This window comes from Saccopteryx leptura, chromosome 6 (genome assembly GCF_036850995.1).
Source record: "Saccopteryx leptura isolate mSacLep1 chromosome 6, mSacLep1_pri_phased_curated, whole genome shotgun sequence".
Classification (NCBI taxonomy): domain Eukaryota; kingdom Metazoa; phylum Chordata; class Mammalia; order Chiroptera; family Emballonuridae; genus Saccopteryx; species Saccopteryx leptura.
The window spans coordinates 53721657-53737363 of record NC_089508.1 but is presented as its reverse complement, the minus strand read 5'-3'; the positions used below and the strand labels follow the sequence as shown (position 1 = coordinate 53737363).

Sequence of the window (15707 nt, the reverse complement as noted above, 5' to 3'; positions counted from 1 at the left end):
AGCGACCTCCCAGAGGGGCAGAGCATCACCCCCTGGTGGGCAGAGCGTTGCCCCTGGTGGGCGTGCCGGGTGGATCCCGGTCGGGCGCATGCGGGAGTCTGTCTGGCTGTCTCTCCCCGTTTCTAGCTTCAGAAAAAAAAATAATAATAATAATAATAATGGTGGGACAGAGGAGGTGATCCCTCCAAGCCTGGCACCCCCTGGGGTCCTTTCTCCAAGACTGGGCCCTCTACTCAGCTTCTCTGCCCTGTTGAACATAAACTATGGTGCCTCCAATTGTGGATGGGTGACAGGACCCTAATCATCCTTTTCCCTTTAGAAGACGGGTACACTCACCCATTTCCCACAAAGACAAACTGAGGCCTAACACTTTACACAAGGGAGAAAGCTTGAACTCTGACCCAGTCCTCTGCAAGTCCATGTGCATTTTGCATCACTCCAGCTCCTTAAGGGTGTCTGTAGTCCCCCATGGTCCCAGGCAAGAGCACCTAGGTTTCACTACAGGTAGAGTCTGGGGATGAAATCTAGGTTGTCCTTGATTTCTCCTCACAAAAGTGCAGAGTCTTTGCAGACACAGGTGTAAGAGGTTAGTCTGGGAAGGGTACATGGAGGAGTGCCCATGGCAGGCCAGACCACAGCCTGGGGCTCATGCCCCAGGAATTATTAGCCCCCTAAACCAAAGGCCTTCATATGGGGGATGGAACCAGGACCTTCACCAGAAGTCAGATGTGGAGAAGTGAGTGCAAAAGCACTGAGTACCCAGGGCTGCTGCAGGCTCCCAGAACGGTCGGGTTTGATGCCCCCTGGAAGTATTAGCCCCTTTCCTGGTTCTCTTTATATTTTAAAAGTAGACCCAATGCCTGCCCTGTTCCAGGGACCCACAACTGCCCCACTCCTCTTGCTAACAAGGATCCCTGAGCCATGCTTGGGGCTGCCCCTCTCTGCTGTGCTGCTCAGGTTACTGTGCAGCCTTTGTCCATCCCATTGTTCAGTGTGGCTAAGAGGGCCGGGGTCCCTCGGGTTGTGATGGGGCAGAATCTCCCAGCCACCACAGCAGGTAGGGTCCATGGCCTGGAGTGAGAGGTGGGGGCATGTAACTCCAGGAGGCCCTAGGCCACCTTGCCCAGGCAAGGGGACAGCACAAGGACAACCAGTAGCCTGGCTCCTCCAGCCTGATTATAGCTTTTCCCTACTACCCCTCCTCTCAACAGGACCCCTGGGGAGAAGGATCCTTCACCACACCAGTTCCTCTCCTGTGATTTGTTCTGAATTATCAAACAAAGAATAATTATGACAGATGTGGAGCAATCAGCTTTATTATGCAGAGAAACAAGAAAGGGAAAGAGAGCTGAGAGGACCCCAGGGGGAGGGTAACTTGTCTTCCCTCAGGAAGAAGCGACTCCCACCTCCACTTCCAGCAGCCCCAGCACCCTCCCAATTTTCTTTCCTGCCAGCTAGCTCTGCCCCGACCAGCCCTGGCCCATCTCACAGGTAGAGCAAGGCTCTCCACGCAGAGTAGAGCATCCCAGCCCAGCTTAGCTGGCCTCTAGATTCTCCAAGAACTTCCAGGACGGTGGCGGTTGTGGGAGTGTATCTCTGCCTGGTCCACCCAGAAGTGGCTCCCACTTTGGCCAGGGTTCTAAGCTGTTCTCTACTCCCAACCTCCCCAACCCCCTACCCTGCATCTGCCCATGTACCTGCCTCTCTATTTTTGAGGCACTGATACTGATTATGTTCTCAAGGGACTCTAGCCCCCTCTAAGGACACTCAGGACATTGAATTTCGGTTGGGCAAACCTGAGTTTAAATCCCAGCACCTACATACTGTGTACCCTTGGGCAAGTCCATGAACCATTCTGGGCTTCTGTTTATTCATCTGTAAAATAGGACTAGTTATACCTATTAGTGGAGCCTGACCTGTGGTGGCGCAGTGGATAAAGCGTCGACCTGGAAATGCTGAGGTTGCCAGTTCGAAACCCTGGGCTTGCCTGGTCAAGGCACATATGGGAGTTGATGCTTCCAGCTCCTCCCCCCTTCTCTCTCTCTGTCTCTCTCTCTCCTTCTCTCTCTCCTCTCTAAAAATGAATAAATAAAAAGAAATTAAAAATACCTATTAGTGGAATTGTTGTGGGAATTAAGTAAATTAATACATAAAGGTCTTACAGCAATGCAGCTCCATAATACTAGGGCAGCTTCTACGACTACTAGTTAGTTCACTACCAGCACCAACACAGAAGTAAGTAGTCCTCAAACGACTTAGCTCAGCATCCAATGTGTTTGGGAAAATCAGAGGCCCTCTGTAATATGCCATGGCTATCAGGAGCCCCCACCTAAGGTTTGCTGGTTAACACTTACATCCAGAACAACAGCTTGGAGCACAGCAGGATTCAAGAAAAACAGATATGTGCCTGTCAGTCTGCCCTGGAAAGACAGAGAAAGAACCCCGCTTTCCCAACCAGAAGGAAGTGAGGCACTGGGGAAGGGAGAGGCGTGAGGGACCCAAGAGGCTCACTTGCCTGCCCAGGCTGGAGGACCAGCCATGCTCGGGCAGGTTAGCCCTTCAGGGCCTTAGTTTTTGAGATTGTAAAATGACCAGAAGAGCTCTAACGTTTCTCCCACAGCTCTGGATGCCTGGGCTCTGACCTAGAGGCTGGGAAGACCTCCAAGGTCCAACATGGACTGGGAATTTTAGGATGTTTTTGCTGAAGCCTGCAACTCAGTGACAGGGCCAGGATTTGGTTCTCTCTCCTGGTGGTCTGCCCCCTCCTCTCCATTTAGGTGGTCTGCTCTCCATCTGCCCACCCCAAGTCCCTGGGGCCTCTTGCTTGTCCCCCCTCACATTCCAATGGCCTTGGGGGCAGCAGCCAGACCAGAAAGTCCAGTTCCTGCCCATTATCACTGCTCACATCTGCACTGCAACCCAACACCAGCATTCCAGAGCGCTGCCCCCACCACCCACTGTGGTCAGTGTCCTGGCTCAGCCACAGGGGCCAGTGTTCTCAGATTCCTCTCAGTGAAGGTCTGTCCCTGGAAAGGCTTCGACTTGCTGGGGAGGCCAAAGATCCTATCCTTTGTGGCCCCTTTTTGAACCTTACCTTCTCAGTCTCTCTTCTTCCTATCTCTTTGCTCACCTACTTTGCTCTTGAAACAGAAGGATCTCCCTCCAAGCACAGCAAAGGATGGTGGTCACAGAAATCACCACAAATGGAGAAAGAGGAAGAGGAAGGACAGGGTGGTAGAAAGAGAGGAGCAGGAGAGAGGAAGACAGTAGGTGGATAGGACAAGGCAGGAGAAACTAGGGATGAGGGATAATAAAGACCAAGACCCTAAACCAGGGGTCCCCAAACTACGGCCCGCGGGCCGCATGTGGCCCCCTGAGGCCATTTATCCGGCCCCCGCCGCACTTCCGGAAGGGGCACCTCTTTCATTGGTGGTCAGTGAGAGGAGCATAGTTCCCATTGAAATACTGGTCAGTTTGTTGATTTAAATTTACTTGTTCTTTATTTTAAATGTTTTATTTGTTCCCATTTTGTTTTTTTACTTTAAAATAAGATATGTGCAGTGTGCATAGGGATTTGTTCATAGTTTTTTTTATAGTCCGGCCCTCCAACGGTCTGAGGGACAGTGAACTGGCCCCCTGTGTAAAAAGTTTGGGGACCCCTGCTCTAAACCAAACGTAGTCTCACAGGAAGGCAGAAGAAAGGGGCAGTGTATGGGGAGTGTCGAAGAGCAGCGAGACCAAGACCCAGGGAGGAGATGGAGAAGGGTGAGTGGGAGGGAGAAGCTGGGATGTGAACCCTTTGCACTGAATTTCTCTGTGCCAGCCTGAACCAGGGGGCTGGCCTGCATGGCCGCCTCCGTCTGCCTGTGGTCTGGCCAGGAGCCCCTGCTGCTTGCCCTCCTCGTGCCTTCGTTTCACCTGCACTGGGTCCCAGTGTCATCCGACCAGGCACTCCCTCAGGAAGCCACTGGGACTGCTCCAGTCTGTAGAGATGTCTCTCTTATGCCCTTCCCTTACATCTGAGGGCAGTCACAAAGGGTTAGCATTACTTGGAACAGGGTGAACAAAGTCGGGGGTAGGGAGAGGCAAGCTCAGAAATCGAAGAGCGGTTTCGGGGAGGATGGGGCAACACGGGGCAGGCTCAGACTGCAGCCAGACTGTCGGCCCCCGCCTGATGAGTAAGGAAACTATGACTTACTCATGACTAAGCCTAGACTCCTGGAGGTATGGTGGCCAAGCCCATGTGCCCATCACGTAAGCCCCCGCTCTCTACCTTCCACCAATGGCCTAGGTCTGGCTTCCCTTCTCCTCTCTCACTTCAGCTGGGTAAGTATCAGTCCCCTGCTAGACCTAATAAAATGATCTACCACTGCCTCTTGCCCGGCACCAGTTCTGTCCACTCTAGCTGGCCACAAAGCTCAAGGGAGAGGGACCCCCACAAGACCCTTCAAGGAGAGCTGGATCTCAGTCCTGGGCCCTGTGCACATCCACGTGCTCAGGCATGCACCCATATGCTCAGGTGCCCACACAGGCTCACATGCATGTGACACACACACAAACACATACCTGGTCTCTACTTCCCCTGTTGCATCAAGGCTATGGTCAGAGAATCTTAGGGAGCCAGAGGTGAATCACACAAGGCAGACATTTTTGTAATCTCTCAGTCCAGTTTAAACAAAGCAGCGAGCTGTTTGGTTTTCCATCCTGGGTGCCCTTCTGTTCCACCCTACTTTTATTGAAGGCTGTTTAGAACAGCCTTCGAGCTGCTGTGAAAAGTCTCTCTTACACTTACACACACACACACACACACACACACACACACACACACGCTTGCAAGGACTCTACAGAAGAGAGAGAAAGGCAATACAAGAAGGCCAGGAGTGAAAAAGTCCTTTCTCCCTGGGGGTGGGAGGGAAGAGGGAGTTAAGGGGGGCTGGGGGGCTGTTTCATTTGCAGGCTGCAAATGCCTCCCTATTCACCGGCCCACATTCCCAGCCAAGGCGCCTGGCCAGGGACAATGCCGGGAACAGGAACAGAGAAGATTTGCACATTGTGTTCAAGGGGCCAGCTGGCTGCCTGCGACAGTGGAGCCAAGGTGTGGGAACCAGAAGCATTCGACTTCCACACTCAAATCCTGTTGGGTGGAAGTGAGGGGGCCCTCCCCCAACAGTCAGGGCCAATGGGCTTTGGGATGCATGCCTCATCCAAGCAGGGAATAAAGTCCAAGGCAGGAGACCCCAAGAACCAGACATGAGAAATACCAGCAATTTGGCCTCTGATTCACACCCCATCTGGTGAGGAAGAGTCTCAGTTCCCCCAGAGATAAACATGCAGCAGCGGCCACCCTGTGACTGTGCGCGCCCCGAGTGTGTTATATTCCCCTGCCGATCCTCCCTGTTCACAAGCTTCTGTTCCTTTGAGCTATGCTATCAATTATGAGGCAGAGAGAGACAGAAAGGAAGAGAGAGAGAGAAAGCAAAAGGGAAGCAGAGAGAGAAACAAGAGCCAGAGCTTTGCACCCAGAGGCTACATGTTCATTTAGTTTTGACCGGGCTCTACAGGCAGGGGATGTGAGAAATACAAAAAAAAAAGAAGTGAGAAAATACAAAAGATAGAGAAGCATTGTAGGAGCTTAAAATCTAGTTGAGACAGATGGACTATCCAGCCACAGAGCAGTTACTTAATAATGCAGAGAGCCATCATTGAGAGGAAGGTTGAGCCTGAATGCCACAGACCACAAATACTGCCTGCCTTAGCAGGGGGCAGAAGAAGTGACTGTAAGCTAAGTGATCTTTAGGACTAGGTAAGGAGGAGCAGGGGCAAGAATAGACTGGGAAAAGGCCCAAAGAAGGCAGGTGCGTTTCAAGGACTGGCTGCGTGACAAGGAAGCCTTAACACCTCAGGGTAGGGATGAGCCTCAGTCCAACCACTTACCCAGAGCCACACAGGACACCTGGTGTCTGGGCAAGGGCATGTCCATCACATCTTACAGTTTCGCAGCAGTGTCAGAAGGCGTCGTCTGTGGAGTGCTGAATGGCAGGTAAAAGAGCCTGAACCTCACCCATTGGCACCTACCTCTGCATGCATACGGGTAAGCTGCCGGCATGACAGCAGGACTAGGCATGGCCACTCACCATCACACCAGTGACACTTCAGCTGCAGCACCTGATCACTGTCCTAGTGGGTAGACAGATGTGTGTGTTTGCGGCCAGAGGGGGAGACTTGTTTAGGGCTACCTCAGCTGAGCTGCTCTTCAAGGAGGAGAGAAAAGCCTGGATCCCACAGACCAGGTCAGAGCATACAACCTCCAGGTGACAAAGGCTTCCAGGGTTACCAGCCCCTGCTCCAGGAGCCACTTCCCTCCACGACCCACTGCCCTGGACAGAGGCCCTCTGGACCCCCTAAAGCCAATAAGCCTGCCACACGAGCTATATTCCCCAGCAGCTCCAGCCCCTAATTTCCCCAACCCCCTCCCAGACCTGGTTCCACAGACCTAAGCCCAGACTCTGCCCACAGATCCCTACACCCACAGATATTTCTGCTGAAAGAGGATTTTTGAGCAATTGGCTAAACAGCCCTCCTCAGACAGGATGAGGATGATTTGGACTTTATTATTATTTTTTTTAGATTTTATTTATTCATTTTTAGAAAGAGAGAGAGTGAGAGAGAGAGAGAGAGAGAGGAAAGAGATAGAACAGGTGGAGGAGCAGGAAGCATCAACTTCCATATGTGCCTTGACCAGGCAAGCCCAGGGATTTGAAACGGTGACCTCAACATTCCAGGCCGAAGGTTTATCCACTGCGCCACCACAGGTCAGGCTGATTTGGACTTTAAAAGTGGGTAACTGAGGGCCTGAGAAATAGTGACTTACTGAGGTGAAGACAGCAGGGGACTAGAAATGGACTCTCTCCCCTCTCACCCCACCCCACCACATCCTGCTAGAGGTCTGGGCTCACCATATGGCCTCCCTGGAACCACCACAACTAACAGAGCTTAGAACTTCAGATTTCTCATCTCTAATACCTCCCCAGAATAACAGTTGATGTGTGTGTGTGTGTGTGCGTGCGTGCGTGTGTGTGTGCATGCATATGTGACAGAGAGAGGGACAGACAGGCAGGAAGGGAGAGAGATGAGAAGCATGAATTCTTTTTTTTTTTTACTTTTTTTTTTAGATTTTATTTATTCATTTTTATGGAGAGAGAGAGAGAGAGAGAAGGAAAGAGAGAGAGAGAGAAGAGGGGAGGAGCAGGAAGCATCAACTCCCATATGTGCCTCGACCAGGCAAGCCTAGGGTTTCGAACCGGCGACTTCAGCATTCCTGGTCGAAGCTTTATCCACTGCGCCACTACAGGTTAGGCGAGAAGCATCAATTCTTCATTGCAGCTCCTTAGTTGTTCATTGATTGCTTTCTCATATGTGCCTTGACTGTGTGTGTGTGTGTGTGTGTGTGTGTGTGTGTGTGTGCGCGCGCGCACGCACTACAGCAGAGCAAGTGACCCATTGTTCAAACCAACAACCTTGGAGTCATGTCTCTGATCCTATGCTCAAGCTAACAACCCTGCGCTCAAGCCGGCAACCTCGGGGTTTCAAACGGGTCCTCTGTGTCCCAGTCCGATGCTCTATCCACTGCGCCACTGGCTAGTCAGGCAACAACAGTTGATTTTTTTTCTTTTTGTATTTTTCTGAAGTGAGAAGTGGGGAGGCAGACAGACTCCCACATACGCAGGACCGAGATCCACCCAGCATGCCCACCAGGGGCGATGCTCTGCCCATCTGGGGCCTCGTTCCAGTGCCTGAGGTGGAGGCCATGGAGCCATCCTCAGTGCCTAGGCCAACTTTGCTCCAATGGAGCCTTGCCTGTGGGGGAAGGGAGGGATAGAGAGAAAAGAGAGGGGGAAGGGTGGAGAAGCAGATGGGCACTTCTCCTGTGTGCCCTGGCCAGGAATCAAACCCAGGACTTCTACACGCCAGGCCGATGCTCTACTGCTGAGACAACCGGCCAGAGCTAACAGTTGATTTTTTTTTAAGTTTTTTTTTAAATTTTATTTATTCATTTTTAGAGAGGAGAGAGAGAGAGGGAGAGAGAGAAACAGAGAGAGAGAGAAGGGGGGAGGAGCTGGAAGCATCAATTCCCATATGTGCCTTGACCAGGCAAGCCCAGGGTTTCGAACCGGCGACCTCAGCATTTCCAGGTCGATGCTTTATCCACTGTGCCACCACAGGTCAGGCAACAGTTGATTTTTAAGGAACACTTTCTATGTGCCCTGTACATGCTAAGTTCTTTACACATATTATCCTAGGTGATTCTCCCAAGATTTCTCCTTGGTAAGGTATTATTTCCACATTCTAAAGATGAGAAAACGGAGACTCAGGGAGGTTAAGTGACTTGACCAAGTCCATCTAGCTGAGGTCCTGTGGCCTCCATAGCCCACCCTCATAACCACTGTTAGGCCTGCTCAGTCAGGATGGCCCCAGGCTGGGAGGGTGGCCCTCCTGGCTCTTTGAGAACCCAGCCAGCATTGAAACAGGCTGGACCTCATCCTAAACTAGCGGGCAATACTTAGCACTAACACTAATGCCTAATGAGCATGTCGTAGATGCCAAGCCTGTGCCAGGTGCTTTAGGTCCATCACCTTGTTTAATCCTCAACAGCTCTGGTAGACTGATGGGATTATGCCCTTTTTTTTCCAGATGAGGGCACAGAGGTCAAGAAGGTTAAGTAACTTGTGTTAAGGACACATGATCAAGGAGTGGCAGAGATGGGGTTCAAAACCACCTAGGTCTGGCCCTGAAGCCCAGGTACTGCAGACTTCACAATGCTGTCTATAGACCTCACACCGGTGACTGTGACAGGGGAATAGGCTCTCCTCCAGCACCTGTGGGCCAGCAGCATCAGCAGCACCTGGGCTCCTGTTAGACATGCAGAACCCTCCTAACCTTGACCTACATTCAAAATCTGAATTTCATCACAATCCCCACCCAGATAATTCACAGGCACAATAAAGTTTGAGAAATCCTGCTCTAGACCACAAAGCTCTTCACTCCAGAACTGAGGCCAGGAAGTGAAGGGCAGGAACCGAGGGCCTCTGCCTGAGGGGAGCTGGCAGTGGGCCCCCCAACTCTCACCCCCTCCAGTAGCTAGCTCACCCCTCTTTGGAGTCATCCAGGCACATAGACCACAATGCACATGTTCCCCTGGTCAGGTGGACCCGCATGCCCTCCCTAGAGCTTCAGCCAATACCTGAAAGCTTTGGCAGAATCCCCAGGCCCTCTCAGGACGGGGTTAAAACAGAACAAGTTACAGTAAGGCTCCAATAATTCCACTCCCTGGTAAGATTTCCCTGGAGTGCTCCCTACCTGAGTCCCGGTGAGGGAGACAGCTGACAGCTGGGAGCAGACTTGGGCAGTTTGCTTTGTTAGCCCTGTCACTGAAGCCGCCTTTAAATGAGAGCCCACTATTGAGCGTCTCCTACGCACCGGGCCAAGTGTGCGGTGTGCTAGTCCCCAAAACCACCTCTCAAAGTAGGACATACATTTCATAGGTGAGGAAACTGGACTACAGAGAGGTGCACTTGTCCAGGGTCTCCTCCTTAACAAGTATCTCTATTTTCAGTCCCCAAACGATAAGCACATGGAATAGCAAGGCAAAGAAACCTTACATACTAGAAGCCTGAGAACTCACAGGACCCTGACCCACTCCACCTTCAAAGGGGATACTTGAGGCCGAAGCCCCCAGGGAATCAGCCCACGGTTCAGTCCACCCAGGCCGGGCCATCTTTCAAAGGCAGCATCTGAGCCCACTGGGATGGAAGAGAAGTATTCCCAGCGGTCCGCCTGGGATGCCCGTGCATACCTGCCCACGCAGACCTGGACCCCATCTGCTTCACCGGGTTAACCCTCCGGGGCAATTGCATGTCTGTGAGGGTGCTTAGAGCGCCCCTCTCCATGACCCTCTGGGGAGTAGGCAGGAGAAGCAGGGGGCTTCAGGGGGCTCTTCACACCTTTTCAGCAAAGCACCCTCCCATGTCACACAACATCTGTAGTGCCTGCAGGCTCGCTGGCAGGGAGTCATTACTGAAGGAGGAAACCTAGGTAGCTAAGCAGCTTTGGGGGTTTCTAGGAATATCAGCCTGCGAAGTGAGAAAAGGGGATCCAGCCACTCAGTTGCTTGCTATCCAAGCGTTCCCCATGGCGCCACCAGCCCTGTCGGGAGAAAGAGGCCATTTCAGACTGCCAGTGTTTGGGGACAGCACCCCCAGCTGTCCCCAAGACCCCAAAGTCTTAACCAGGCTGGCCTCACATACCGCCTCTTCACCCAGCCAGAGCCCACAGTGCAATTTTTTATACCGTTAGGAGTTTAAGAAAACCAAACATCTTGAAAGTATTACTATTTATAGAGAAGCACATTTACAATTAACTATATAGAAACACCTAGGGATTTATCTCCCAGAATTCTAGGCTATTGATGCAGAGGCCATCTATCCCTTGGCATTGACACAGGCTAGGGAGTGTGGTGTCATCTCCCTGACAAGTCTCAGTTCTCCCATCTGCAAGCTTCCTCAGGTCCCTACCCTCTGTCCATGCTTCTCTTCCTCACACCCAGCCATCTGCTCAGAGGCTGCACCAGCCGTCCCCTACACTGCCAGGAGGGCCAGGGGATGAGGGCTTGCTGAGCCAGAAGTGATTCGGTCTCCAGGTCCAGAGTTGCCTCCCAGAGAGCTCCATATGGGGGCCTGGGTTCGCCTTTCTTAGAACAAAGGGGCATCTTAAACTCAATGAGAGGGCTCCTGCCTCAGAACGATTCATCACTCACCAGCCGTTCAGAGCAACTGTGCAAATGCCCTCAGAGCCAGGAAGAAACTTGTCAGTGATCCGACAGGAGAGCGGCAGCGTGCCATAGGAGTGAAGTGGGAGGGTGTGGGGTGCAGACTGCCTGGACCGTGGTCCTGGCTCCTCTGCTTACCAGAACTTGTCAGTTTTCTCATCTGGAAACAGAGGATGATAACTGTCTATCTTCCTGGGTTGTTGCGATGACTAAATGAGAGAATTCATGTAAAGCACTTTGGGTGCCACTCATGCAGCAAGTGCTTAATACATAACAGCTAGAATTACCGTCAACCAAAGTGAAGACAGCCTCTTTAAGGGAGCCCTCTGCCTGAGAAGGACAGATATATGGGATGGAGAACATACACACCTGCCAAAACTTTTGTCGTTTCTCAAGAGCAGTGGTTCTCAACCATGCCTCCCCAATAGTCTACCACCTCCCCAAGATACATAGGTCATTTTGGTTTATGCAACACACCCCCATGAGCGTTCACAGATTATACTCAACAACAGAATTTTGCAACACGGGGTCGTAAAACACAGCCATCCTTTCATCACCACACCACCGACTCAAACGAAGCATAATTCTAGAGCTGAAACACCTTGCCTGGCTTTTTCTCTCCCGTTCGAAAAAGCATATCAGATATCAACTCACCACAATGTACACTTTAAATATCTTAGAACTTTATTGTCAATTATACCTCAATAAAACTAAAAAAGAAAAGAAAAAAAAAAGCATATCAGCATGAAGGTGAGTGGGAGTCATGTTAATACCATTATTGTGATAACTCTAAAATCATTCTACTGCATTTTTTGTAAAGCAAATTGTTGACAAGCTTCAGAATGTCATTACTTGTATAGGGAGGTTTTAGCCTACCTAAAAGGTTTGAAAGTCAGCATATAATTAAAAATTCCATGTAGCCAAAATTTCCCTTCAAAACTCTCTTAAATCATGCAAAAGTATGACACCTGTTTGTCTTGAAACACAAGACTCATACTCCACAGACCAGGAAGCTCACAATATACAGCATATGGAAACTAAGACACCGGAAGTTGGATAAAGTGTTCACTCTTTTTCTCCCTCTCCCCCTACAGCTGTGTTGTGATATTCTTGTCAAATCATATTCCAACCAGTTAAATGAGTATATGATATAATCCCATCACCACAAATTACTGCTAGGTATCTCTCAACTGACCCATGCAGAGAAATTAGTCCTCCAGAAGGCTGTGTAAAATGAAACTGCTCCCCCTTCTCCCCATTCCTTCAACCCTCAGTCTGGATAAAAGGTAAAGGGTGCCCACTTACTTGCAGCCTGGATGCGAGCCTTCCGGCTGACCACCAGCCCAAAGCGGTTCTGAGCCACACACTCATAGTCACCCTCATCTGAAGGGCTGCCTCCTTGATCCAGCCGGAAGTGACGGATTATCAAGGACCCATTGGCCAGCATTGTGGAGTGGGTACTCTCGGACAGCTCCACCCCATTCTTCCTCCAGGTGATTCGCACTGGAGGGGTCCCCTCCACCCTGCAGCCCAGCACTACAGGCTGCCCAAGGACTGCAACATCATCACTTGGCTCCACAGCAAATGCCAGTTCCACAGAGTGGCCGAGACCTAGCAGGGGAAATGAGAGGAAAAGAAGTTAGTGTGGAATGAGCAAACAGAAAGAACCCCACACAAAGGAGTTCAAAGTTCTCTGGATCCCTTTATCCCATCCCCACCTTTCTGTAATGTTAATAAGAATCTCTATTAATATGTAGAACTTTATGCATTACAAAGTATCACCTCTGCAGTAATTGACTTAATCAGCACACCCTCTGAGAGAAATAGGTATTAGTTATACTATTTCTTCTTTTACAAGGAAATGGAAACCCAGAGATATTAAACAATTTGTCCAGAGTCTGACAATACTAGTTGCAAATCTGGAATCCCAAAGCAGAACTGATTCCAGCACAGCTGCTGTAACTTCTGTGGTCACCGTGGTTGAGCATCAAAGCTTCACAGACTTTCAGAGTGTGAGCTTAGGAAAAGTATTCAACCTGCCCTGGCTTCCCAGTCCTCATCTGTTTATTTATTTTTATTCTCTCTCTCTTTTTTTTTTTTTAGAGAGAGTAGAGAGGGGAAGGGGGAGGAGCAGGATATCAACTCCCATATGTGCCTTGACCAGGCAAGCCCAGGGTTTTGAACTGGCAACCTCAGCTTTCCAGGTCGACGCTTTATCCACTGCGCCACCACAGGTCAGGCTCCTCATCTGTTTAAATCCCAAACCACAACAACACAGCTTGAGTCATAGAGTTGTTGAACATGGTTAACAAACTCAAAGGCACTGTGAAAAGTTAAAAGTTTTAGACAAATAGAATAAATCATTGCTTCTATTTGTTGGCAAAACCATCAGACTGGGAGCAGGGTGTGTGGGCCCAATACCAGATACAGTCTAGCCTGTGGCCCAACTCCATTGTCTCTCCCCTAGGATGCGCTGGGGTTTGTTTGTTTGTTTGTTTGGGTTGTTGTGCTTTTGTTATAAGGAGAGATGAGGGATACCAAACATCAACTCAGACTTCCCAAAATTCAGGAAGAGGAGGTTCCTAGAACCTTTACTCCCAGCTACAGATCCGCTCTTGCAGAAGAGAGATGAACTGGAAGAGGAAGGGGAAGAAGGGAAGGGGGAGGAAGAGTGTGATGGGGAAAATCAGGAAAAGCCTCAAGGGATAGACAAGCGCTCCAATCCCAGGCCTGATGCTAAGCTAAGTCGCCAACTTCTCCAACAAGTAACCCACCAGACCAATTACAACTTCACTCCAGGAGTTACGAACCCACCTGGGCTGAAAAGGCAGCCACAGACCCCTCTTCACATTTCCAGAAAACTAGCTATCCTGGACTGCCCCTCCTCAACAGACCAGCGTCCTTCCCGGCTTGGGGAGATGGGGAAGTGGGTGAAGAGAAAGGAGGAGGAGGGCTGGGGTTATGGGCGGTCCCCCCAACCTCACGGATATAAAATATTTTAAGACATTTAAGGATCAAACCCCTTCAAACCCTTAACCATCTTTCCCGTGACCTGTGTTTCAGCTGCCTCAGCCCCCAACCTAACCCTCGTATAGCAACTAGGGGATAAAGTTTCTCCGAGATGCGGACCCGATAGCCTGCTTCTCGGAGCTGAGAGGAGAGCGAACACGGATCAGTGAGTGTCAGCTGAGAACTTGTGGTGGGAAGGGAAAGGACTATATAGATTTGCACCCATTACAACCGCTGAGAGAAAAGGGTGGTGTGACGGAGCTCTAGGCAGCAGACCCGGCCGACTCCGTAGTCCGGGGCCAGGGGCTCTGAAGTGCGGGCACGTGGGCATCCCGCGCTCGCTTGCTCTGGATCGTCTTCTCTTTCCCTTCCTCAACTCGCAGGGTGTCTCTCGGGTCTTCCCCTCCCCACGCGCGGCCACCGGGAATGTTCCTCCTCTCTTCCTCGGTCCTTCCCGCGCACTCCGCGTCTCGGTTCTACCTCCAAATCCCGGACATGTCCTTCCTGCCTGGCGCTGCCCGCTGGGTCCCGGCATCCGTCCCCCGCTCTGCTGTCTGCCTCTGCCGCCTCGGGCTACTCTGCCTGCCGCGGAGCTCCGCACACCCAAGCTCGCCCCTTCGGCCGGGACTCAGCGCTGTGGTCCCCCCTGGTTGGTTCCCCCGGTCCCCGAGGACAGTCCTCCCGCCTAGCTCCCATTTTGCCGCCCTCCTTGCTCCGAGTCCTGGAGCCGCTTCGGACGAAGTCCGGGCTCTCTCCGGGGTCTCCGTCCTCAGCATCCTCCTGCCGCCCCCAGCAGCTCCACCTTGGTGCCCTCTTCCCGGGCTCCGCCCCGTCCGGATCGGTTCCCCCTTCTCCGCAAGTCGCTCTTGTCCGGGGTCCGCCTGCAAGTCCGCACCGCTCTCCCCAGGTCCGCCCCTCGCGCCCGCTTACTCCCTTCTCGCCCTTCCCGGCCCGTAGCCGCACGGTGGCGGGCGCCCTCGCTCACCATCGCTCGGCGCGGGCAGCCGCAGCAGCAGGAGCAGCAGCAGCGGCAGCAGGAGCCAGGGCCGGCGCGGCGCGGGAGGGCGGCGCGGGGACGCGGCGCGCGGAGCAGCCATGGGGCTCTCGGTCTGTTCGACTCGGCGACGCGCGGCTCCGGGGCCTCTCGTGGCTCACAGCGTCCCGTGGGGCCGGCGCCGGGGCCGGGGCCGGGGCACCGGCCGAGGCCGAGCCCGGGCGGCGCGGGGCTGGGGCCACATGCCTGCCTAGGAGCGCAGGGAGCACCGGGGAAGCGCCGCTTGCGCCATCTTGCACCTATCCCGGCGATCTGTCAGTCTCTCCCCGGGTGCGCGCTCCGCACTCGCACCGACCGCCCCGCCTTCCTCCCTCCTCCCGCCGCCTGCCGCCCCACTTCCCTCCCCTCCGGTCTCCTCCCCCAGCCCCCTCTCCCCCGAGGCCGGGTCTGGGGAACAAAAGAGCCGGCGAGCGCTTTAAGCGGCCGGACATTCCCGGCTGCTCGGCGGACGCGCCCCCTGCGCTTTGAACTGTGGCTGGAGCGACGGGCGTCGTCCCAGGCTGCAGCCCCCTACTCTCCCCTTCCCCTTGGGCCAGCCCGGGTCCTGGGGGCTGGAGAATTGGAGACCCGGCGGACTGTGGAGTGGGTCCGGGCTGCGGAGAAACACTCAACGCTGCGGGATTTCCTCTAACCATCTCTTTCATCTGCACCCTCCTCCACCGTGTCTAAGTCTATATTTTTGAGATAATTCCCTCAAAACTGCATAAAGTTGTTAAAGATTCGGTTTTGCGTGGGTTTTTGCTTCTTTCACCCAAAGGCTCGGGCATTTAGCCTCAAGACTGGTCTCCCTAGAGGACTGAAGCGTTCTGGTGCTTGGGT

General features: G+C 52.5%; 1 protein-coding gene across 2 annotated transcripts in view; it reads right to left on the bottom strand.

The window, feature by feature from the left end:
* The window catches only part of IGDCC3 (immunoglobulin superfamily DCC subclass member 3), a 47741-nt gene extending 32268 nt beyond the window's left edge, over positions 1–15473 (bottom strand). For both annotated transcript variants that reach the window (XM_066343439.1, XM_066343442.1), the window contains exons 1-2: positions 14820–15473; positions 12131–12436 (exon numbers count right to left, since the gene is read on the bottom strand). In XM_066343439.1, coding sequence (XP_066199536.1) covers positions 12131–12436; positions 14820–14931 — 418 coding nt within the window. In that variant the 5' untranslated portion in view covers positions 14932–15473. The remainder of the gene's footprint in view (positions 1–12130; positions 12437–14819) is intronic.
* Between the last annotated feature and the right edge of the window lie 234 nt (positions 15474–15707).